At 47.9% G+C, this 25,772-nt stretch overlaps 1 protein-coding gene across 1 annotated transcript in view; it reads right to left on the bottom strand.

Annotated features, from left to right (window-relative positions):
- Nucleotides 1-21,629, bottom strand: part of TESC (tescalcin) — an 87,338-nt gene extending 65,709 nt beyond the window's left edge. The window contains exon 1 of the mRNA XM_066603221.1: nucleotides 20,129-21,629. Within this exon, the coding sequence (XP_066459318.1) occupies nucleotides 20,129-20,186 (58 nt within the window). The 5' untranslated portion in view covers nucleotides 20,187-21,629. The remainder of the gene's footprint in view (nucleotides 1-20,128) is intronic.
- Nucleotides 21,630-25,772: the final 4,143 nt, after the last annotated feature.

Here is a 25,772-nt window from a genome sequence, read left to right as displayed (position 1 = left end):
TGATTCTCTTGCATGAGTTTTGTCTGATATGGACAGAATGCACACGAGAAAATGAACCAGTATTTTCTATATGCTGATACACATGGGTGATTATTCTCTCGGACCAATAGAACATGCTGGGATTTCTATATTTTCTGGGCGATATCACCCATTTAGTCCTATAGCTGCATGAACAAAAAAAATCACTATGTGTTTTTCTAGTAAAACGCATCCCACTTGCAGGAGAAATTGCAGGTTTAAGAGTATCATTCTGGCCCAAGTTTCTCAGACCCATATCGCACTGGTATTATTGTACCTTGACGTCACCGGAAGCTAGGGGTTTGACAGGAGGAACGCCCCTCTCACACCCATAGCTCCCAATTGGGTCAAGGCTGGAAGGTCCTATCAGCTTACATGAGTAGCTGTAAATGCTGGCATGTTAGCGCTGGAACCTGCCAGCATTGACAATGTAAGGCTAAGAAGCAAAGTAACCGTCACCCGAAGTGTGCATGGCCCACCAAAAGTCATCCACACGCTGCAGCCCTCAGTGTGGCTGCAGCAGCCGTACCCCCATTGGATCAGGAGCGTCAGTCCCAGCCGCTGCCTCTGTAGTCTCAGGTTACTGCCGGGCACTGCCTCTGTGCTGCCTGAACACCGCTGCCGCACTCCCGGTCAATGTAATCAAGAGCCACCATCCCGGACGCTGCTGGGTGCCGCCTCTGTGCTGGGTCAACGCCACTCCCAATCGATGTGGAGGCTCTGTCCCGGCCACTGCCTGTGTGCTGTGAGATCAGTGCCATCAGCCGCCTCACTGCTGTGTGACCGCCGCTCCCCGCTCACAGCTCGCAATGCAGAGACAGTCCGCAGGAAGGCCAGCACTTGTCGGTCGTCACCGCTAAAGCAGGTTTCCAGTCCCGGCTGTCGATGCTGCCCTGCGCTTTATTACTGAGAGGTCTTTCTCCTTCTGGGGCGCAAGCAGGGAAGCCCCTTGCAGCTGCGGCCCCCGCTGTATGCCTTCCACCAGTGTATGCCTTGCGAAGACATGCTCAGTGCGCTGCCAGGACCTGGAGGCCAACCACCTCTGCAGCCAATGAGGTACAGGGGGCATCATTGCCCTGTCAATCTTAACTCCACCAGAAATTCCTGATGACGTCAAGATACAATAATACCTATCGCATTCATCTGTGTAAATATGGCCTGAGAGTGATGCTTCTTTTTGCTGCTTTTTGTAACACACAGGCATTTGGGTGGTAAAAAATAACTTCTCATTGTGTATGAAGGCCCCCAGAAGATAGAAGGAGTCAATCAGTGGTGTAGCTATAGGGGTACAGAGGTAGCAGTTGCGCCCGGAAACATATGAAGACACCAGTATTATTAATGACAATTGTAGGTCTGAGCCATTAAAAACTTTGCATTAAGGCCCTAGAGCAGTGATGGCGAACCTTTTAGAGACCGAGTGCCCAAACTGCAAAACCCACTTATTTATCGCAATGTGCCAACATGTCAGGGGGCAGGACTTATCACAACGTATGATTTTACCACCAACTTTCCAAAAAAACCCAAAACACAGGGCTGCTTCAAAATAGACCAGGTGCAGATTTTGACTGCTTTTTGGATGCAGAAATACTGCAGAATGCCCTCAGCTGAACTTTCTGTGGAAAATTCTGCAGCATTTCCGCATCCAAAAAGCAGTCAAAATCTGCACCCTGTCTATTTTGAAACAGCCCTGCCATCCCACAGCAGCCCCCAGTGTAATAGTGACACCCACAGTGGCCCCCATTGTAATAGCAACATCTCACAGCAGCCCCCAGTGTAATAGTGACATCCCACAGCGGCCCCCAGTGTAATAGTAACAGCCCACAGCGGCCGCTGTGACACCACACTGGGGGCCGCTGTGACACCACATGGCAGCCCGCAGTAGTAATAGTGAAATCCCATAGCGTCCTCAGCTGTAATAGTGACATCCCATAGCGGCCCCCCTCCTCCCATCCCCTCACTCATAGTTGTGGTGCGCTCTGTGCTGTCATCCTGCGCCTCAACCTCTGCAGCACCCAGGGTCGGCGCTGTCTTCTGTCCCAGCTCTCAGCCTCGGGCCCACCGCTCTCAGCCTCGCCGCAGTCCTCCGCCCCCAGCCAATCAGAAGCTGGGGGTGTGAATCAGTTGGGTGACAAGTGTATTATGTCTAGAGATGAGCGAACGTACTCGTCCGAGCTTGATATTCGTGCGAATATTAGGGTGTTCGGGATGCTCGTTACTCGTAACGAGCACCACGCGGTGCTCTGGTTACTTTCAGTTTCCTCTCTGAGACGTTAGCGCGCTTTTCTGGCCAATTGAAAGACAGGGAAGGCATTACAACTTCCCCCTGTGACGTTCAAGCCCTATACCACCCCCCTGCTGTGAGTGGCTGGGAAGATCAGATGTCACCCGAGTATAAAAGTCGGCCCCTCCCGCGGCTCGCCACACATGCCTTGTGAGTTAGCTGAGGGAAAGTACTATCGTGCTGGTGCTGCTGTAGGGAGAGCGTTAGGAGTCAGTGTAGGCTTCAAGAACCCCAAAGGTCCTTCTTAGGGCCACATCTACCTGTGTGCAGGCTGCTGCTAGCAGTGTTTTTTGTTTTTTTTTCCTCAAAATCGGCAGTGCAGAGCATTGCACCCGGCATTAGGGACAGAAGTGGTGCATAGGCAGGGAGAGTGTTAGGAGTGAGTGTAGCCTTCAAGAACCTCAACGGTCCTTTCTAGGGCCAAATTTAAGCGTGTGCAGTACTGTGCTGGCTGCTGTAAGCAGTGTTGCATATTTTTTTTTCTTCTAAAAATCGTCTGTGCAGAGCATTGCACCCTCCATTGATACTACAGGGACAGAATTGTGTAGGCAGGGCCACAACACAGTTATTGTTCATTGAATATACGCAGTGGGTCCTTCCCTTTGCAAAAAAGGAAAAGAAATTATATTTGGCCTGCCTGTGTCAGTCCTAAGGTCTCCGTGTACGTGTGTGCTGCGTGGACAACGTACAAAAATCAGACGCAACCAGCTACGGTTTACAGCAGGATTGCGCCATTGTCTTTCCTGACTGGCAAATACCTGCTCTGCTAGAGTTAATAACTCTGCTACACTAAAGTTGTGTGTCACTTTTTCAGGGCCACACTACAGTTCTAAAAGTTATTGTTCATTGAATATACGCAGTGGGTCCTTTCCTTTGCAAAAAAGCGAAAACATTATATTTGGCCTGCAGGCTTGCGCCAATTTATTTCCTGCCTGGGAAATCAAATCACTGGTAATACAGCATGCTGAGGGGTAGGGGTAAGCCTAGAGGACGTGGACGTGGACGTGGCCGAGGACGCGTAGGCCCAAGTGAGGGTGTGGGCACAGGCCGAGCTCCTGATCCAGGTGTGTCGCAGCCGACTGCTGCGCGATTAGGAGAGAGGCACGTTTCTGGCGTCCCCACATTCATCGCCCAATTAATGGGTCCACGCGGGAGACGTTTATTAGAAAATGAGCAGTGTGAGCAGGTCCTGTCCTGGATGGCAGAAAGTGCTTCGAGCAACCTATCGTCCAGCCACAGTTCTGCGCCGTCCACTGCTGCAAATCCGAATCCTCTGTCTGCTGCTCCTCCTTCCTCCCAGCCTCCTCACTCCACTACAATGACACATGCTCAGGAGCGGGAACACTCCCAGGAACTGTTCTCGGGCCCCTGCTCAGATTGGGCAGCAGTGGTTCCTCTCCCACCAGAGGAGTTTATCGTCACTGATGCCCAACCATTCGAAAGTTCCTGGGGTCTGGGGGAAGAGGCTCGGACTTCCGCCAACTGTCTCAAGAAGTTTCAGTGGGTGAGGAGGACGATGAGACACAGTTGTCTTGCAGTGAGGTAGTAGTAAGGGCAGTAAGTCCAAGGGAGCAGCGCACAGAGGATTCGGAGGAAGAGCAGCAGGACGATGAGGTGACTGACCCCACCTGGTGTGCAACGCCTACTCAGGACAGGTCTTCAGAGGGGGAGGCAAGGGCATCAGCAGGGCAGGTTGCAAGAGGCAGTGCGGTGGCCAGGGGTAGAGGCAGGGCAAGACCGAATAATCCACCAAGTGTTTCCCAAAGCACACCCTCGCGCCATGCCACCCTGCAGAGGCCGAGGTGCTCTAAGGTCTGGCAGTTTTTCACAGAGACGCCTGATGACCGACGAACAGTGGTGTGCAACCTTTGTCGCGCCAAGATCAGCCGGGGAGCCACCACCAACAGCCTCACCACCACCAGCATGCGCAGACATATGATGGCCAAGCACCCCACAAGGTGGGACGAAGGCCGTTCACCGCCTCCGGTTTGCACCGCTGCCTCTCCCCCTGTGCCCCAACCTGCCACTGAGATCCAACCCCCCTCTCAGGACACAGGCACGACCGTCTCATGGCCTGCACCCACACCCTCACCTCCGCTGTCCTCGGCCCCATCCAGCAATGTCTCGCACCGCACAGTCCAGCCGTCGCTAGCGCAAGTGTTGGAGCGCAAGCGCAAGTACGCCGCCACGCACCCGCACGCTCAATCGTTAACCGTCCACATAGCCAAATTTATCAGCCTTGAGATGCTGCCGTATAGGGTTGTGGAAACGGAGTCCTTCAAAGCTATGATGGCGGCGGCGGCCCCGCGCTACTCAGTTCCCAGTCGCCACTACTTTTCCCGATGTGCCGTCCCAGCCCTGCACGACCACGTCTCCCGCAACATTGTACGCGCCCTCACCAATGCGGTTAGTGGCAAGGTCCACTTAACTACGGACACGTGGACAAGCACAGGCGGGCAGGGCCACTACATCTCCCTGACGGCACATTGGGTGAATTTAGTGGAGGCTGGGACAGAGTCAGAGCCTGGGACCGCTCACGTCCTACCCACCCCCAGAATTGCAGGCCCCAGCTCGGTGGTGGTATGTTCGGCGGTGTATGCTTCCTCCACTAAAGCACCCTTCTCCTCCTCCTCCTCAACCTCTGTCTCGCAATCTAGATGTGTCAGCAGCAGCAGGACGTCGCCAGCAGTCGGTGTCGCGCGGCGTGGCAGCACAGCGGTGGGCAAGCATCAGCAGGCCGTGCTGAAACTACTCAGCTTAGGAGATAGGAGGCACACGGCCCACGAACTGCTGCAGGGTCTGACAGAGCAGACCGACCGCTGGCTTGCGCCGCTGAGCCTCCAACCGGGCATGGTCGTGTGTGACAACGGCCGTAACCTGGTGGCGGCTCTGCAGCTCGGCAGCCTCACGCACGTGCCATGCCTGGCCCACGTCTTTAATTTGGTGGTTCAGCGCTTTCTGAAAAGCTACCCACGCTTGTCAGACCTGCTCGTAAAGGTGCGCCGGCTCTGCGCACATTTCCGCAAGTCCCACACGGACGCTGCCACCCTGCGCACCCTGCAACATCGCTTTAATCTGCCAGTGCACCGACTGCTGTGCGACGTGCCCACACGGTGGAACTCTACGCTCCACATGTTGGCTAGGCTCTATGAGCAGCGTAGAGCTATAGTGGAATACCAACTCCAACATGGGCGGCGCAGTGGGAGTCAGCCTCCTCAATTCTTTTCAGAAGAGTGGGCCTGGTTGGCAGACATCTGCCAGGTCCTTCGAAACTTTGATCAGTCTACCCAGGTGGTGAGCGGCGATGCTGCAATCATTAGCGTCACCATTCCTCTGCTATGCATCTTGAGAAGTTCCCTGCAAAGCATAAAGGCAGCCGCTTTGCGCTCGGAAACAGAGCCGGGGGAAGACAGTATGTCGCTGGATAGTCAGAGCACCCTCCTGTCTATATCTCAGCGCGTTCAGGAGGAGGAGGAGGATGAGGAGGATGAGGAGGAGGGGGAAGAGACAGCTTGGCCCACTGCTGACGGTACCCATGCTGCTTGCCTGTCATCATTTCAGCGTGTATGGCCTGAGGAGGAGGAGGAGGAGGAGGAGGAGGATCCTGAAAGTGATCTTCCTAGTGCGGACAGCCATGTGTTGCGTACAGGTACCCTGGCACACATGGCTGACTTCATGTTAGGATGCCTTTCTCGTGACCCTCGCATTCAACGCATTCTGGCCACTACGGATTACTGGGTGTACACACTGCTTGACCCACGCTATAAGGAGAACCTTCCCAGTCTCATTCCCGAAGAGGAAAGGGGTTCGAGAGTGTTGCTATACCACAGGACCCTGGCGGACAAGCTGATGGTAAAATTCCCATCCGACAGCGCTAGTGGCAGAAGGCGCAGTTCCGAGGGCCAGGTAGCAGGGGAGGTGCGTAGATCGAGCAGCATGTACAGCCCAGACAGTGCAACAGTCTTTAAGGGCCTGGCCAGCCTTATGGCTCCCCAGCAAGACTGTGTCACCGCTCCCCAGTCAAGGCTGAGTCGGCGGGAGCACTGTAAAAGGATGGTGAGGGAGTACGTAGCCGATCGCACGACCATCCTCGGTGACGCCTCTGCCCCCTACAACTACTGGGTGTTGAAGCTGGACACGTGGCCTGAACTCGCGCTGTATGCCCTGGAGGTGCTTGCTTGTCCTGGGCTAGCGTCTTGTCGGAGAGGGTGTTTAGTGCGGCTGGGGGAATCATCACAGATAAGCGTACCCGCCTGTCAACCGACAGTGCCGACAGGCTAACACTCATCAAGATGAACAAAGCCTGGATTTCCCCAGACTTCTCTTCTCCACCAGCGGACAGCAGCGATACGTAAGCAATACGTAGGCTGCACCCGCGGATGGAAGCTACGTTCTCTCTCACCATCCAAAACGGGGACATTTCTGCTTCATCAATCTGTGTCTAATATTCCTCCTGCTCCTCCTCCTGAAACCTCACGTAATCACGCTGAACGGGCAATTTTTCTTAGGGCCACAAGGCTCACTCATATAATTTTTCTAAACAATTTTTATACGTTTCAATGCTCTTAAAAGCGTTGAAAGTTTAACTTGAACCAATTTTTCGTTAAACTGGGCTGCCTCCAGGCCTAGTTACCACTTAAGCCACATTAACCAAAGCGATTAATGGGTTTCACCTGCCATCTTGGTTGGGCATGGCCAATTTTTACTGAGGTACATTAGTACTGTTGGTACACCAATTTTTTGGGGCCCTCACCTACAGTGTAATCATAGCAATTTGTATGTTCTTCGCCTGTACTCATGGTACAGAAGTGTGTGTGGGGTTGGCCTACACTTTAGCTACATAAATGTAACTTGGGCCTTGGCTATACTGCAGCTACTGAAATGGAACTAAGACTGCGCTCCCACTATACTGCTGCTTCGGAATTGTTACTGGGCCTGTCTTGAGTGCTACTATTGCTGACATGGAACGAAGACTGCGCTCCCACTATACTGCTGCTTCGGAATTGTTACTGGGGCCTGTCTTGAGTGCTACTATTGCTGACATGGAACGAAGACTGCGCTCCCGCTATACTGCTGCTTCGGAATTGTTACTGGGGCCTGTCTTGAGTGCTACTATTGCTGACATGGAACGAAGACTGCGCTCCCGCTATAATGCTGCTAGTGATATGTTAGTGGGGCCTGTCCTAATGCTACGGCTGAAATGTTACGAATTCTGGGCTCTGCCTATACCGCTGCTAATGGTATGTCTCTGGGGTGTGGAAACAGAGGCTTCCCAAAGACATGATGGCGGCGAGGCCATTTCCCACCAACGCGGTTACTGTTAAGGTGCATATAACCACGGACACGTGGAGAGGACACGTAGTGCCTCAAAAACATCCCCCTCCTCCTCCAACAGGGAAAACATTCTTGGCAAATGCCTTTGCATTGGTTCGTCTGGTGGCAGTCCAAGAATTTCACCTTTACCGACACTACAAGAGAGCCCCCCCACCATCCCCCCGCCACGGCCCACTTAATCCTGGCCACATTCCGAAAACCAACAAAATAAAACCGCGCTACTAGGTCCGCAGTCACCACCACATTACCACCAACGCGGTTACTGTTAAGGTGCATATAACCACGGACACGTGGAGAGGAAACGTAGTGCCTCAAAAACATCCCCCTCCTCCTCCAACAGGGAAAACATTCTTGGCAAATGCCTTTGCATTGGTTCGTCTGGTGGCAGTCCAAGAATTTCACCTTTACCGACACTACAAGAGAGCCCCCCCACCATCCCCCCGCCACGGCCCACTTAATCCTGGCCACATTCCGAAAACCAACAAAATAAAACCGCGCTACTAGGTCCGCAGTCACCACCACATTACCACCAACGCGGTTACTGTTAAGGTACATATTACCAGTCTGACTGGGGCATGCAGAGACACCTTGACAGAATGAATAGTGTGTGGCACATAGGTTCCCCATTGCTATGCCCACGTGTGCAGCTCCTGATGGCGGTGGCACAGGATTCTATTTCTCATTGCTTCTGTACAGCATTGTGGGCTATCGCCCCACCACTTTTAAAGAGGGTCGCTGCCTAGCCGTGCCAACCCCTCTGCAGTGTGTGCCTGCGGTTCCTCCTCATGGCAGACGCACTTCTAAATAGACATGAGGGTGGTGTGGCATGAGGGCAGCTGAAGACTGCGCAGGGACACTTTGGTGTGCGCTGTGGGGGGGAGGGGGGGCGGTTGGTCAGCATGTAACCCAGGAGAAGTGGCAGTGGAGTGTCATGCAGGCAGTGATTGTGCTTTGTTGGAGGTAGTGTGGTGCTTAGCTAAGGTATGCCATGCTAATGAGGGCTTTTCAGAAGTAAAAGTTGTTGGGAGGGGGGGGGGCCCACTCTTGTCGCTATTGTGGCTTAATAGTGGGACCTGTGAACTTGAGATGCAGCCCAACACGTAGCCCCTCGCCTGCCCTATCCGTTGCTGTGTCGTTCCCATCACTTTCTTGAATTGCCCAGATTTTCACACATGAAAACCTTAGCGAGCATCGGCAAAATAGAAAAATGCTCGGGTCGCCCATTGACTTCAATGGGGTTCGTTATTCAAAACGAACCCTCGAGCATCGCGAAAAGTTCGTTCCGAGTAACGAGCACCCGAGCATTTTGGTGCTCGCTCATCTCTAATTATGTCACCACCCCTTACTTACGGTGGCGACATAATACACCAGTACCAAGGAGATGTCTGGGGAGGGGGCAGGAGGATCCCGGTTGCACACTGATGTCACAGTGTGTGCCAGGATCAGCGCTGCTAGGAGCGCATCTGAGTGAATGCAAGCAGGGGAGCCGCAGCCCCTGCCGGCATTCACAAGTGGTGAGCGGCCGATGGCGGCGCGTGCCAGTAGGGAGGGCTCTGTGTGCCGCCTCTGGCGCGCATGCCATAGGTTCGCCACCACTGCCCTAGAGTTTCCAGTTACGCCTCTGAAGGTTCATCACTCATCATCATGTTCTTCGATATCAGATATACAAGACCTCACTACCCAGAGGGCCTTGATAAAAAAGAAAGATATACTAATTGGCTGAATAAAGTTACTGTGTAGCTAAAAACTGGTTTCCCTGCATTCCTTTCTTTGTGCAATTTAGCAGATGTGAATGCGGTCCACTTCTTGCACCCACTGAATCTAATCCATTGCTCACTCTATGAATTATTGACAAACACACAATTGTTTGTCTGTTAAGTAGGATTACCTGAGGCAAATTTTATGTAAAACAGTAAATGTAACACCTTAGTGACACCTTCTAATCCTCATACAAGCTCCCATCTCTTCCACATGAATAACCCATATGTGATTAACCTCATGTAGCTGAGGCATATCACTTCCAGCTTGATTAAAATATAAAATAATCCAATAAATATTATATTATCTGAGAAAATGAGTGCAAATAGTAGAAATTACATTCAAAATACTGACAAACAGGGAGATTATATAAAGAGGTTTTCCAGGAATGCTGTATTGCTGGGGCCATGATTTGCTGCAGCAGTCACATGTTGTAGAAATGCTGTTACTGCTGCAGCCAAGTACAGAGACCAGCTGGGCAAGCAGTACCAGAGCGATGGTGATGGAATGACAAGGGGTTTTACCAGGTGAATACATTTCATTTATTATTTTATTGTAAGGACTTGTATAGGCAGACCGCTTCCATACAGTTTTATTCATCTGTTTATTACTTTGCCTTTAGGGAGTCGGGAAGGAATTTTCCCCCCAAAAGGGCTAATTGGCTCCTGCTCTTGGGGTTTTTTACCTTCCTCTGGATCAACAACACAGGAGGATAACAGGCTGGACTAGATGGACATTGTCTTCATTCGGCCTTACATACTATGTTACTATGTATATTACTTATAATAGTGGATATTGATGAGCAATTAGTTAAATAATTGGTTCATACTGGTATCAGGCCAATTTCACGAAAATCATCATGAATCAGGATAGTCAATTTCAACTCCCATTAAAGTCAATAGGAGAAAAAAATTGGGTTCACTAATTTCCTCTCCAGAAGGTCTCCAATGCAGCCAAAGGCCCGCAAATTGCATGGTAATACAGACAAAGATCTGGATAACACTGTGCTCTTACCAAAAATTGGACAGTACAGTGTACAGTGGTGTAGGGTTCAATCATAGCACACAGGTGTCATTTAAAACAAAAAAAGACCTACATAGGGTCTCCTAGATCACAAATTGTGGCCAAGGAAGACAGCAGGTGTGATGCTTGTTTTAAAAGTAATGTCATAAATTTTACAAGAAATTCTACCACGTAAAAAAAACACTCAAGCACAGGCCTGCTCCAAGGAGCAGCTGTAGAGCTACCAAAAATGTTGCTATGCAAGACAGCAAGTGTGCTACTTGTTATACATTTTACAAGGATAAATTCTGCCAGGTGAACAGAACAGCCAAGCTCAAGCCTTCTCCAAGGAAAAGCTGCAGAGCTACCACAAATTACGTCAAGGGAAACATCAGGTGTCATTCCTCTTTTAACCCCTTGAGTGGCACGCCCGGAAAAGTTCCGTGACGAGCTCCACTGCTCATAGCAACATAGCCCGGAAGATTTCCGGGCTATGTATCACTATGGAAGCTGCAGAGCACAATGCCACAAGCTGTGACAGTGTGCTCTGCCTGCACAGACCCACAGAGAACAAAGCAAGGGCTTTGAAAAAACAGCAGAAGATATTGCCGACATGTCGGCAATGTCCTGCTTTGTTTACAGGTTGCCATAGAGACCATCGGCTTGTCAGAAGCAAGCCGATGGTCTCTGTGGCAGGGAGAGCTGGTTGTTAGCTGTCAGAGGACAGCTAGGTACCAGCTCTTAAAGCAGAGATCAGAGAAAACCTCCGATCTCTGCTGTGTTAACCCTTTACATGCTGCAGTCTATGTGACTGCAGCATGTAAAGGGCTGTCACTGCAGCATGTAAAGGGCTGTCACCATCGGACCCCCGGAATGTGATCAGGGGTCCTGATGGGTCCCTGTGGAAGTCCCCTAAAGGGACAAAAAAAAATAAAAATTTTTAAAAAAATTAAAAAAAAAAAAAGTAAAAAAATTATTAAAAAAATTAAAAAAACACTTGTCTCCCTTTACTTTGTAAAAAATCAAAAATACAATCACACATGTGGTATCCATGTGCGTCGTAATGACCCAGAGAAGGAAGTTAATACATTATTTAACCCCTTAATGACATGGCCCCTTTTTTCTTTTTTCCCCATTTCTTTTTTTCCTCCCCCCTGTTTAAAAAATCACAACTTGTCCCGCAAAAAACAAGCCCTCATATGGCCATGTCAATGGAAAAATGAAAAAGTTATGGCTCTTGAGACGCAACTGCAAAACTAGTTTAAATTCAATGATTAGACCATTTTAAAAAACCTGCCCTGGTGGGCACGACAGGGTGGTAGGAAACCCGCCACTCAAGGGGTTAAAAGGAATGTCATAAAGTTTGTAAAGGACAAGTTCAACCAGGTAAACAGAATAGCCAAGCATGGACCTTCACCAAAGAATAGCTGTAGAGCTACTGCTGTTTCTTGGGCTTTAGAAAATTTTTGTTTTGGGAGAATGAGGAGCAGTGGGTGAAGAGGAGACAGACCAAGATGAATATCCCATAACTCTTGGGTGTACCATGAAATGTGAACCACCACTTTTGGCTTCATGCCCCACCTGTAGAACATTAACCCAGTGTGCTGCTGTTACGGATATGTATTGCCCCTGGCCATGCTTGCTGGGCGACGTGTCTGTGGTCAGGTGCACCCTGCCATTGACAGCATTCTTCAACGCCAGTATATATTGTAGTGCAAGGCAAGGGCAGCTTTTTGGGCAAAGAAATTGTAGCTGGGGATCTAGTACTGTGGGTTGGCATGGAGCATCACGTTGTGGAAGGCATGTGTGTCCACTAGTCTGAATGACAGCATTTCTTTGCAAGCAGCTGTGCAATGCTTACATTCAGGCTATATGTTCATGGATGGTTGGGGTGTATCTTTCTTTTGACATTCCCATAGCTGGGGGCTGGAGGACTGACTGCTGACCTGTGACATGCTGGAATATGGGGTAGATGTCAATGTTGGCGAAGGTGGTGGTAATGGTGGAGACTCAACTGCAGCCTGATCGTCAATTGTGGAGGATAGGCATTAAGTAGACATGCTACTGCCCCTACACAAAACTGCCTCTCTGTGCTCAGAGGCTGCTGCATGAACAGGGAAGGAGATGGAGAAAAGGGCAGCTACAGCAGTGGTAGAGGGAGCAGGGTGAGGCTGACTCTTTGCCCTCTGGCCCCGGTGGACTCTCCGAGGCAGCAGGTGGTGGGAGTTCATGTGACTGTTCATACATGTTGTATTGCAGTTGTTTACATTCTTGCTGCATTTTAAACGTTTACCACAGATCTTACAGATGGCCACTGTCCTGTTATAATGTGTGGTTTCAAAAAATGCTCAGGTTGCACTAGTCCTGTGGCAGACCTAACTGTGGGCCTGAGGTTGGTGCTGCCTTAACTAGTAGGAGCTGATGGTGATGATATATTTGTCTATGACATCCTACGCCCTATTTTAGCATGGTGCTGCCCCGTAATGTCCATCTCTTCCAGTTCCTCCTGCGAGCTACTATTATGTCTCTCCCTGTCTGTCCATGCTGGGTCAAGCACCTTAGCTTCCACCTGAGGTTGAACGACATCTGAGGCTGCCCAGCTTCAACAGACTTCTGAATATCAAATCTGTCTATTTGGAGTTCTAAAAGAAAACACCATTTTAGGCCCCTTGAGGGCTCGGTCACACGAGTGGATATCCGAGCGGAAAAAAAAAATCCACAAGACCACGTCTATTGCCACCCATATGTTCTATCTTTTGTAGGTGCAGATTTTTTTGCCGCACACACGGTGCGGTTTTTTTTCCGTGCGGAAAACCGCGTGGATATCCGCTCGTGTGACCGAGCCCTTAGATGGAATGATTATCATTCAAAAAATTGTTCAAATGAGCGAAAGTGAACAATAATCGTTCAGTGCAAACACAGCCAGCAACTGAAGGAGCAGCTATTAGAATTGTTCACTTTCTGTTCATCGGTCATTTCCTGCAGTTCATTGTTGGCTCGTTCACTTATCATTCACTTTAAACTGCGTTCGTTCAGTTGTTTCTGCCTATATAAACAGGCTGCCGGAGCAAACTGTGACATCGTTCAAACGATAAACTGATTCTGCAAAACGGACCATTTTTCCTGAAAGAACTGACCATCAATTGAATGTACAGAGACATATCCGCTGTCCCTGTGCCGCTGTGTAACAAGGCTTATCTCTAGATGAATAACTAGCATCATTTTACCATCTCAATAGAGGAGAACAATAGGGAGATTTATATAACAACCGTCATTGCTGCAGGAGGCTATGTCACTATATATGCAATGTCACTGCGACAAGATCACATGACCAAAGACCAGATACAGGAGAGTTTCAGTGAGAGAAAACAATTGTAATGCTAAAAGTATCATAAATAAATGACAGGGTTTTTTTTTTAACGTCTCACAGATTGGAGCTTTTGGGGAAAATGTCAATTTCAGAAAGTCGCTTTTAACTCCCAAAATGCATCTGGCATATAAAGTGTTGCAGGGTCTTATATAGGTTAACATGCAGCATTAATATACACTAATTTGCCATAATATTAAAAGTAGTTTTCCGAGATTTAAAAAAAAAAAAAAAAAAATTCCAGAGCATAGATAATGGGGTAAAACAATGAAAACAACCACAACTTTTAAATGTCCCTCTGTTCCATCCCCTTTAAACTGGATGATCCTCGTTTGCCCGAGCGAACAAGCTGGTGACATCATCAGCAGTTCGCCCGCATTCGGGCCGCCTGTGTAGACTGCACGATTCCTCTATGTGATACACTGAGCAATCAGTGTTTAAACTGCCCAACAAGTGAACGAGCCGGCGCTAATTTTTATGCCAGCTGTAACTGAGCGACAAGCGAGACCCGCACAATTCTCGTTCGTCGTTCAGTCGTTGGCTGCATTTCGCTTCTTTGAACGATTTTCTGAACAATAAATGCAGCATTCCTGTCTAGTCCTTGCGATTTGCCGGTCGCGAGTGGAGAATCGCTATGATTCTCCGCTCGCGGATAGGGGGGCTGCGCTTTCCATAGCAACTCTATGGAGAGCGTTTACGGAGTTCCCCGCGGCCGGATTATCGCCGCAGGGAATACTGTACAAAATTCGCCCGTGGACAGGAGCCCTTACTGGGCTTGAAAGGATCTGCTGCTAATGTCTTAGTTCCAGATTACACAAGACGTCTTCAAAGGTCTTGTGGAATCCATGCTACGACGGGTGAGAGCTCCTTCGGCTGCACCAGAAAGAGCTACGCAATATTAGAAAGATGGCATTAAAGGGGTGTTCAGTGTTATAATGTTGATGACCTATCCTAAGCTGATATTAAGAAGTTGCAATGCGCTGGAAGAAGCACAACTCCGTAAACTGTATAGTGGCTTGAAATGGTACTGCAGCTCTCTCCCGCTGAAGTTGTTTTTCTGTCATACAAGCTGACCATTGAGGGTGCCGAACCTGGAACCCTGCCAATCTGATACTGACCCTGAGGATAGGTCATCAATATTATAAGTGCATGTTCATACAAGCGGAATCCACATTAGATTTTTCTGCATGGATTCTGCCTCAAAAACCACACAGAAATCACAGCTGAGCTTCAGATTTCTGACGCGGTTAGGCACTTCTATGGTTGCAGATCTGCACGAAGATTTAGCTTGTTGCAATGGGCAATTCTGCCTGTGGATTTCCTGATGCAAAGTCTGTGCAGAATCAACATCAAGAAGTGAAATGTCACTTTGTTTTATGCATGTAGATATCAAATCCAAATACGGAAAGCATTCATGATGCATAGACAATGGTGAAGATTCCCATTGACAGCGATGGGGCACTATGGCAATGCAGACATGTTGTGGAATCCAGCACAAATCTGCCATGAGAACACACCATGATGGTACCTTCACATACAGCGTAACCGTTCAGGCATTTTGCAATGAAAAAACCTGCAGCAATTATTCTGTAAAACTGCTGTGGCCAAAGGCAAACCTAAACGATGTCATTTTAGCTACGGTTTTTGGCAGGGGATCTGCTGCGGGATTTAACACTTGTACTTCAAGGGTTGAATTCTGCAGCATAAGTAAACATGCCGCGTATTTTGAACCTGCAGTGATTTTCAAAAACGCTGCAAATTCATTGCAGCAATTGGCCTGTCCACGGGCATTGCGGTATCCCGCGGCAGGTCGCCGCCAAATCTCCGCCAGTCAGCCCTATCTGATAGATAGGCTGACTGCGGAGAATCGGGGCAATTTGCAGCATGCTGCAAATTGCCCGCCTCGAGCGGAGAATCATTGCGATTCTGGACAGTGTGCCAGCGCTTTCCATAGCAGTGCTATGGAAAGCTTCAGAGGGCGTGATTCGCCGGCAGTTTACCACCCGCGAAATCACGCCAATGGACAGGCACCCTAAATGCTGCAGAATTTCTGCAGCGATTCTGGTAGTGGAAATTCCTCAGCATTCTTGCCCTTTGTAAAGACAGACGTATACTGGAAAAATCCTTTAGCGGTATAGCTGATCAGTGTATACAGAGGATTAAATTCACTATTTAATTTTCCTACTTCTCGTCAGTGAAAGATTTCCATGCAAAGTACTATTGGTACTCTATATTGTAGCAAACTGTAGAGATGTGAAAGCTATTGGTGCTTCTGATGGGTTTGGAATCTTTTGGATCACTTATTGCCTTAACTGGATACCCTATGAAAGTCCCAAATGAGATCCGAACTGGCCATGTGCAACTTTTCAGCCCCTGGATGTACACACAAATACATTCATTACAGGTGTGTTCCAGGGAAATACTATTGATGACCTATTCTCAGGATAGCAATAACAGTCCTGGGCAGCATGAATGGTGCAAACTTAGGCCTCCCCCACACAGACGTTTTTATACAGCGTTTAGCACTGCCTTTTCAGTGCTGCACTAAACACTGTACAACTATCCCATTCATTTCAATGGGGTGATGTATGTTCTATCTTTGGCCGTTTTCAGTCCAGCATCGCCCATTGAAATGAATGGGCAGTGGTTTCAGTGCTGCTGAAAACGTGGCACAACTTGGTAGCACGTTTTTAGTAGCGCTAAACGGAAGCACTGGCTGCACTACCAAAAAAAAAAAGGAATACTCACCTAGCTGGCGCCGTCAGGGTCCCAGCCGCTGTTCTCCAGAGCTCCAGGCAAGCTGTTGGCCCCTTGTCAAGCCGACAAAGCATCTTTTGCTAGTGATGGGAATTGAAATCCCCGTCTCCCAGCAAGAGATTGCGCTGATTGGCGGAGCCGGCGCTCCTGAACCAATCAGAGCAAGCGCTCCATGCACTAATCACAGCCATTCAATGAATGATTGGTGCATCCAGCGCTGCCTATGATTGGCTGAGCCTGCTGAAACTCAGTGGGCTCAGCCAATCAGAGCACTCTCTTGCTGGGGGCAGGGTCTTTAAACTCTATCACTAGCAAACGATCCTCTGTTGGTGATGACAAGTGCCGGGAGCACCAGAGAACAGCAGCAAGGACCTGGACAGCGCCAGCTAGGTGAGTATTTATTTTTTTTTTTTCAACATCCTTGGCTGCATTTTTAGCTGTGCTGAAAACACAGCCAAAATGTTGTCAAAAATGCATGACAATGCTGCTGAAACCGCAGTAAATGCAGCGTTGAAAAACACTGCATTTCTGCAAGCACCTGTGTGAGGAAGGCCTTACATCTGCATTAGATGCGTACTTAAATTCCTCACAGCACCATACAGCAACGTTTCGACCCTAAATAAGAGACTCTTTATCAAGCTAACACAGAACACAAATGACATGCAATATATCTAAAACAATATCCCGTAGCAACACATCCAATCAGACGATACCTCCTCTGGACAGGTGCCTGGTGTTCCGTCATGGAGAGGGGAGGATGGAGAGGCGGCATCCATCCAATCATTCTACTCATAATGGTTTTAAGTTATCCTGCAGCTGTTGTTTCCCACCCCCTCTGTCTATCTACTGTAACCAAGTGTATCAGGATCCAGTCCCAGCTTCTGCTCATGCGCGACACTTCTCAGCTCTTGAGTGACCTCTTCAATTACTGTTGTGAATTTGGATCCTGAGTCAAGATCCTTTACCTGGGCGTGTATTTACCATTTCCCTGGACTGGCAGTGTTTAGCTTGTGCTGCTGACAATGCTAGAAATTTTAATCTATTCTCAGGATAGGTCATTAATAGTTAATCGGCTTGGGTTCGGCACACAGGGCCCCAACTGATCAGCGGACTGGGCACCCGCTGTCAGCACCGCCATATACAAGGGGTCGGAGGCAGAGGCGTAACTTAAAGCTTCTGGGCCCCAATGCAAAACCTGTAACAGGACCCCAAATTATAATGCTTTATTCAATGTTACTGTGATCTCTACATGGAGAAAAATGGCCTTATGGGCTCCCTAAGGCTTCTGGGCTCAGGTGCAACCGCATCCCCTGCACCCTCTATAGTTACGCCCCACTCAAAGCAGAAGCTGCTGCTCTGACTCCTGTATAGTGATTGGCACTGGTAACTACATGTGAAGCCCCCATTGATTTTAATGGAAGCTGCACCTGTAGTTACAAACACCTGCTACTACACAGGGGTCAGAGCATAAGCTGATGACTATTTGGGCACTGACAGTGGGCATCCAGTCAGCTGATCAGTCGGGGGCCTGTGCTGCAAACCACAGCTGATCAGCTATTTATGACCTTTCCTAAGAATACGGTAGGTTATCAATAGTATTTCTCTGGAAAACCCCTTTAATGCAAGTATTTGTGTGTACATCCAGAGGCTGAAAGGTTGCACAGGTTCAGTTCTGATTTCAGTTGACACTTTGATAGTGTATCCCATCTAGGCAATTAGTGATCCAAATCCATTAGAAGCATCAATAGCTTTCACATTCTTACATTTTGTTACATTGTAGAGTACCAGTGAAGGTCAAATGTATTAACCTGGAGTTCATGCTGTTTATCAGATAGAGGAGTAGTTAGTCCGAATAAAATGTAGCAAAAACTAATAACTGAGAAATGTCCATTATATATGGGGTTCCAACTGTTATATATAGACAGGAATGTTTTTCTTTCATGGCAGCGAACAGAAATCTTGAAAATGTGGATCATTAATATTAAGTATTCGAGATGAGCGAGCATACTCGCTAAGGCAAACTACTGGAGCGAGTAGTGCCTTATGCGAGTACCTGCCCGTTCATCTCTAAAGATTTGGGTGCCGGCGGGGAAGAGCGGTGAGTTGCGGGAGTGAGCAGGATGGAGCAGGGGGAGAGAGTGAGAGATCTCCCCCCGTTCCTCCCCGCTCTCCCCCGCTGCTCCCCGACCCCCGCTGGCACCGAATCTTTAGAGACGAGCGGGCAGGTACTCAAATAAGGCCCTACTCGCTCGAGTAGTTTGCCTTAGCGAGTACGCTCGCTCATCTCTATTAAGTATATTAGAAAGTTGTTTTATTATACAACCATTTTGCAACATTTACAAAAGTCTGAACACTCTCCGAGATGTAAATTGGATAAAAGTATAGAAAAAAAATGCAGGCCTAAGGCCCCCTGCACATGGGCGGATATTCCGCGGCGGGATTTCCTGCAGAATTCTGCCCATGCCTGCTGCCAATGGATTGCATTAGATAATGCAATCCTATGCAGACAGCCACGATTTGACTGCGTGAAAACTCACGCGGTAAACAAATCGGGGCATGTCCTATTTCTGTGCAAGCCTCACAGAGGCCCGCACAGAAATGTCACAGCTGACACACCGGCTCTGCACTGCGCATGTGTGGTTGTGCGCCAGACGGGTGAGTATAAGGTCAAGACCGGGGCACGGGTCGCATCCCGCTGCGAGAATTCTCACAGTGGTATCCAACCCGACTGTGTGCAGGCGGCCTTAGGGTGAATGCTCATTGACCGGTTTGCATCGCGTTTCCCGTGGCGCATATCCGTAGGTGAATTCAGCAATGGCAAGGTTCTATTGAAGCTAATAGCTTTCTGCCTGTCAATGCACACATGCAGATTTCCACGTGCGTGAAAAAAAAAATCGGGGTATGTTCTATTTTACCTCAGATTCACTGCGGGAGGGCTCCATTGATATCAAAGGAAACGAAATCGCAGAATAACGCGATGACTCGCTTGCACTTTTCTAGAAAGTTAAAGCAGTTAACTAACTTTTCTCTAAAGCAATAAATGAGACTATTAATGGAAAATATGTCATGAAACGTGATACTTTGTTTTTTGTGCTGCTTTGAAGCTTCAAGTTAATTGGGTAATGCCACATATGTCTTTAATCACTGCTGTACTTATTTATGAATACTCTTAAAAAGCAAATTAATATTTGCTACAGTGTTACATCTCCCTATGAGCATCTGTCTTAATATGACATTGAACAAATAAGAGCAGGTTATTATTAGTTGTGCCTGTCAGCCCCCTGCACTGTGAAGGTCATGAAACCTTGGACTTTTCCACAGTTCCACTTCATATTATAAAGGGTTTTTCCTTTTAAGAGAAAATGATCTTGAAGCATCCTTCCGAATATGTCATTCCTTCTGTGTACATTTTACAAATGCTTTAGCTACATATTATAACATGGATCATACAAGCAGAAATAAAGCAAGTAGAATCTTGCCCACACACACTGCTTCTGGTGAGGACAGTGCTGGATAGTGAGCATACACTATGTGTATGTGCTGATAAGGAGGTCTGGGCACATGCCAGCCACTTATCTACTGTGTATCGCAGGACCAAGTGTGCTACTTACAGCCAGTCTTCTCTATAAGTTCTCGAGTCACCATAGATCTTGATTGTGTCAGCCCCATAATATGACTAAATGAGGAGAGTCCTGGGCTCAGGCTCTTAAGTAATTGCCAGAGACAAGTCGTGTACTAGAGGAAGTGCCCAGGGGGTGTAGTAGTAGTTCAGTGAAGATTTCCAACTTCCCGGCAAACAAAACAGAAGGTCATCTGACCTATTACTTCACTATTGCAGTATGGAGTTCCTTGAGTTAGTATCCAAAAGATGAAATACCTGGTGCGGTCCTGTGTTGCAATATCCTGTATAAGTGGAGCTTCTCTGAGTTATTATGTAGTACAGCCTGGTGTAATCCTAAAGTAGTGTCCCGTACATCATGGCGATCCTGGTGCAGATTTTGTTACTATAGTCAGTAGAGTCCAAGTGAAGCTCCTGTGTTCCTATGTACAGAAGAAGAGATACTTCAGGTGTAGTCCCTGTGTTACTATATCCAGGAGAGGAGAAGCTCCAGGTGTAGTCCCTGTGTCCATTAGAAGAGAAGCTCCATGTGCAGTCCCTATGCTACTGTATCCAGGAAAGGGGGTGCTCCAGGTGTAGTCCCCGTGTCCCTATATCCAGGGAAGGGGATGCTCCAGGTGTAGTCCCCGTGTCCCTATATCTAGGAGAGGAGAAGCTACAGGTGAAGTCCCTGTGTTTCTATACCTAGCAGTGGAGATGCTCCAGGTGCAGTCCTTGTGTTACTATGTCCAGGAGAGAAAATGCTCCAGGTGTAGTCCCCGTGTTACTGTGTCCAGTAGAACATAAATCCTAGGTGTTACTCATATACTACTATATCCAGCAGATCAGCAGCTCCAGGTGCAGCCTGTGTTAAACTAGTATATCCAGGAGAGAAGAGGCTCCAGGTGTAGTCCTTATTCTACTATATCCAGGAGAGAAGATGCTCCAGGTGTAGTCCCTGTGTTACTATGTCCAGTAGAACATAAATCCAAGGTGTTACTCCTATATCCAGCAGATCAGCAGCTCCAGGTGCAGCCTGTGTTACTATAGTACATCCAGTAGAGGGGATGCTCCAGGTGAAGCCCCTGTTTTACAATGTTCAGTAGTGAGAAGCCCCTGCTGCACTTCCTAAGTTCTTCTCGCCAGCAGCAGAGCAGAAGCCCCGGTGCAGCCGTCCCTCCGTCCCCAGTGCAGAAGTCCCCTTGTGTTACTCCCCAACAGCTCGGTGCAGTTCCTCTCTGCTATTCTATAGGTTTCTGTGTCCAGGAAGCTTGCTGTACTAATTAGAAGAGACAGATAACACATCCCCTGGGTCCCAGCGCCTGCCATGTTAAAGATCTTCTCTCCAGACACCTGCCTGCTGACATCCACCCGCGAAGATTCCTCCTCGTCAGGGTACAGGGAGGGGGTCTCCGGCGCGCCAGCATTACCTGGGTGACCAGATGTCTAACCATGGGCTAAATGCAGCGATTACAGCTGCCGAAGAAGCTGTAGTATCATCCTATATTTCACTGCTCTGTTTCTGTAGAGTCATGGACTGCAGTACAATTCAGCAAATTCCAGTACTGACAGGTGGGGACATGCTGTAGAATAAGTCAGGCAAACTACTGTCATTAAGAACAACTGTATGCATGGATGCACTGGAAAGTGCTGTGTATATAGGGCCAGATATCTCTTTAAGAAATACAACTAAATTGGTATTGAAAGTCATCTTGTGACACTGGTATATTTTTGAAGATCTGAGAAAACAAGAGCGACTGCATTCAGCATAGCCTCATGGAAAAGTTTACCCCAAGATTTAGCAAGAAAAAGAAAGACAATACAGTTCTTCTCTATAATATTATATTATTATAACCTTAAAGTGTGCCTGAGTTTTCAGATGACTTTTCAGAATAAACTGCCTATGTGTGTATGAAGCAAGTGGGTTATGCAATATGGTGCGGCGATGACAGATGGAGGTGGAGGTTTTCAAAAACCGAACTTTACTTAATGAGCAATAATTAAATGATTTCACTCCATTGGAGGGCAGTTGTTATTAAACGCTGCATCAAACATCATACAGCAACAAGTTGATCAGCTTCAGGCATATGTCCACTACCGACTCCACTGCCTGTAGCCTTGACCTGTAACATCCTGTGTGATAGTTACAATGCTGGCAAATCACAATATTAATAAGGCAAGTCGAATTCTTAAGGGAACATGTCACTTCCCCACAGCACCATAAATCAAGCTATTGTGCTCTTAGGGAGCACGACAGGGAGGCAGGTGATGTATTTTTTATTCTCACTCGCTCCCATTGATTGCCTCGTGTGCTCTTCCATACAAGTGTATAGGAGAGTGTGTGTCCAGGAAATTGAGGACAGATTTTTGTGCACTAGGTGTCAACGCTGAATCGCCTGAGTGGGTTAGTATAAAAAATACATTACCCGGGTTACTGTGGCACCATAACTTAATTTATTGTTGCTTTTTCCCACCCGGCCGATATACACTGCCCATCAGATGCATTGGTTTACAATGCATCAGTTCGATTGGGTGTATTCCCACAGTGTAAAAGCGGATAGGGAGCCTATGGGGTCTGCCGGAGAAGGAAGGTGGGAGGGAGTTTAGTAGTGTGACACTTGCCGGCTGTTTGCAATGGAAGGGGGCAGGAGTTAGTTGCAAAGATAGGTAGCCAGCAAGGGTTGGAGTGGGGTAGGGAGCTTAGCACACTAGCTCCTGCCCCGTCCCACCCCCTCCCCTTGCCGAGAGCTACACTGTCTCCCCCCGCCCAACGGCATGCCGGGCTCGGCATATACTCACCGTACCCAGACCATCTGAATGGGCGCACAAACTGGAGATTTGTGTGCCTGTTCACGCGATTTTCAGTCGTGCTGTGGCCAACTTGTGGGATGTGGAAACATTTACCTTAAATTCTACTCATTTATAAATGTGAAGGCTCGATCCCAGTAAAAGTCCCAATAATAGTCTGCTACTAACTGTTTGAGCCTCTGTTAAAGCACAACTCTCCAAAATAATAGTACTCAATTCCTTCCCACCCTTACAGCAGGCCTGCTGACTCACTAACTAGTCCTAAATGGTGTGCACACTTAATGTTGGGGGCCCTACTTACATCTCATTGGAAGGGGGTATGACCTCTACTAACTCCAGCTGGTGATGCCAGGAAGCATCACCCTCAACCTCGTACGCTGATTCTCGTTGCAGTGCTTGTCCAGCTGTCTCTCCAGTTTGGGGCCACAACACTGCTGCTCTCTCTCGGACTCCATTTGGTCGAAGCTACATTTTCAGCTCTCAGTCATTAGGGCCCTCTCTGTCCTGCTGGCTGCTCCCCAGCATGGGGACAGCACGGCACCTGTGGACAATGGCCTCCATCACTTTACCACCTCCTTTGGGCTTCTGCTTTGCTTCTCTCCCTTTTCCTGTAGCAAAATCACTCAGAACTGTGACACAACTCACAGTATTTAATATCACTGGCCTGATGAGCCAAGAATCTGAGCTTTTGGGCTCATACCTCAGAGGGGAGGCCTTAGTCCCTATAATCTCTCCCTTGCATGCATTCAGTCTCCACAGCCGCTGACATCTTAGAAAAGTAGAGTTGGAAGGGACCTCCAGGGTCATCTGGTCCAACTCTCTGCTCAGTGCAGGGTTCACTAAATCATCCCAGACAGATATTTATCCAGGCTTTGTTTGAACACTCCCATTGAAGGAGAACTGATTACCTCCCATGGCAACCTGTTCCACTAATTGATCACCCTCACTGTCAGAAAGTTGTTTTTATTAACTAATCTGTGTCTCCTCCCTTGTATTTCATCCCATTGCTTCTGGTCTTTCCTTGTGCAAATGTGAATAGGGCTGATCCCTCTGCACTGTGACAGCCCTTCAAATATTTGTAGACAGCTATTAAGTCTCGTCTCAGCCTTCTTTTTTGGAAGATAAACATTCCCAGATCCTTTAACCGTTCCTCATAGGACATGATTTGCAGACTGCTCACCATCTTGGTAACTCTTCTCTGAACTTGCTCCAGTTTGTCTACGTTTTTTTTTTTAAATTGGGGTGCCCAGAACAGGACACAGTATTCCAGATCAGATCTGACTAAGGAAGAGTAGAGGGGGATAATTACCTCACGTGATCTAGACTCTGTGCTTCTCCTAATACATCCCAGAATTGAGTTTGCCTTTTTAGCTACTGCATCACATTGTTGACTCATGTTCAGTCTATGATCTATTAGCATACCCAATTCTTTTTCACATGTGCTCCTGCTTAGCCCAATTCCTACCATTCTGTATGTGCTTTTTTCATTTTTCTTGCCCAGATGTAGGACTTTGCATTTCTTCTTGATAAATACCATTATGTTAGTCTCTGCCCACTGTTCAAGCTTTTCTAGATCTTTTTGAATACTCTCTCTCTTCCCTAGTGTTAGCTATCCCTCCTTACTTTGTGTCATCGGCAAATTTGATCAGTTTCCCATCAATTCCCTCCTCCAGATCATTTATAAAAATGTTGAACAACACTGGGCCTAGGACTGAGCCTTGTGGTACCCCACTTGATACATTCTTCCACTTGGATGTGCAGCCATTTATGATCACTCTTTGAGTACGATCCCTCAGCCAGTTGTGAATCCACCTAACTGTTGCCTTGTTCATACCATATTTGGTCATTTTTCAATAAGTATGGTATGAGATACTTTGTCAAATGCTTTACTTAAGTCAAGATATACTATATCCACCGCATTTTCCTGATCAACCCAGTCAGTGATTCTGTCATAGAAGGAAATTATATTTGTCTGGCATGACTTGTTTGTTACAAACCCATGCTGGCTCTGGTTAATTACTCCATTTTTATCCAAGTACTTGCATACATGCTGTTTAATAATTTGTTCAAAGACCTTTCCCAGTATAGAAGTCAGGCTCACAGGCCTGTAATTTCCTGGATCTACCTTCTGCCCTTTTTTGAAGATAGGAACAACATTTTCCCTTTTCCAGTCTTCTGGGATTTCTCCTGTTCTCCAGGAAATTTCAAAGATTATGGTGAGTGGTTCAGCAATTACCTCTGCTGCTTACTTTAGTATCCTAGGATGTATTTCATCAGTTGGGAAGAAGCCTCCTCGCCATAATGCTTGCAACGCTCTGTAGTAGGTCCCTACCTGACTCTGCGCTGGCAGGGAGGACGGGGCTTCACCTGATGCCTCACAAGCACCTGTCTTCAGAACTGTCAGGACTCATTTCCTGGCTATCATTTTCCTCCCAGCCCCAACTTGGAATGCAGGGGATGGGACTTAGTGGCTATGACCAGGCTGTGGTACTATGTAAATGCTATTTTGCTGGTTGTGGGACCTGTAGATTTTATATAAGCCAAGTGTTCTGTGTGGCACTGTATGGCTATATAGGCACAGATAGGAATGCACGGTGCCCTGTGGGTACTGGTTAACTTCCTGTGGGCACATTATGATAGTATGTTGTATTATAGGGCTGTACATGAGCACTGTATAGCATTTTCAAGGATCACATTGGCACTATATAGCCTTAAGTTCAAAGTATCATGAGCACTATGCAGGGAAAAGTTTGACTGTGGAAAAGTATGATGTCAAAATATGCTACTATCTGGGCATTGTTTAGCTATATTATAGTTCTAAATGCACTCTATTCAGCTTTATAGGTCAA

Source organism: Eleutherodactylus coqui, chromosome 5 (assembly GCF_035609145.1).
Source record: "Eleutherodactylus coqui strain aEleCoq1 chromosome 5, aEleCoq1.hap1, whole genome shotgun sequence".
Classification (NCBI taxonomy): domain Eukaryota; kingdom Metazoa; phylum Chordata; class Amphibia; order Anura; family Eleutherodactylidae; genus Eleutherodactylus; species Eleutherodactylus coqui.
The sequence above is the reverse complement of the archived record's forward strand: the minus strand, read 5'-3'. Positions and strand labels throughout refer to the sequence as shown.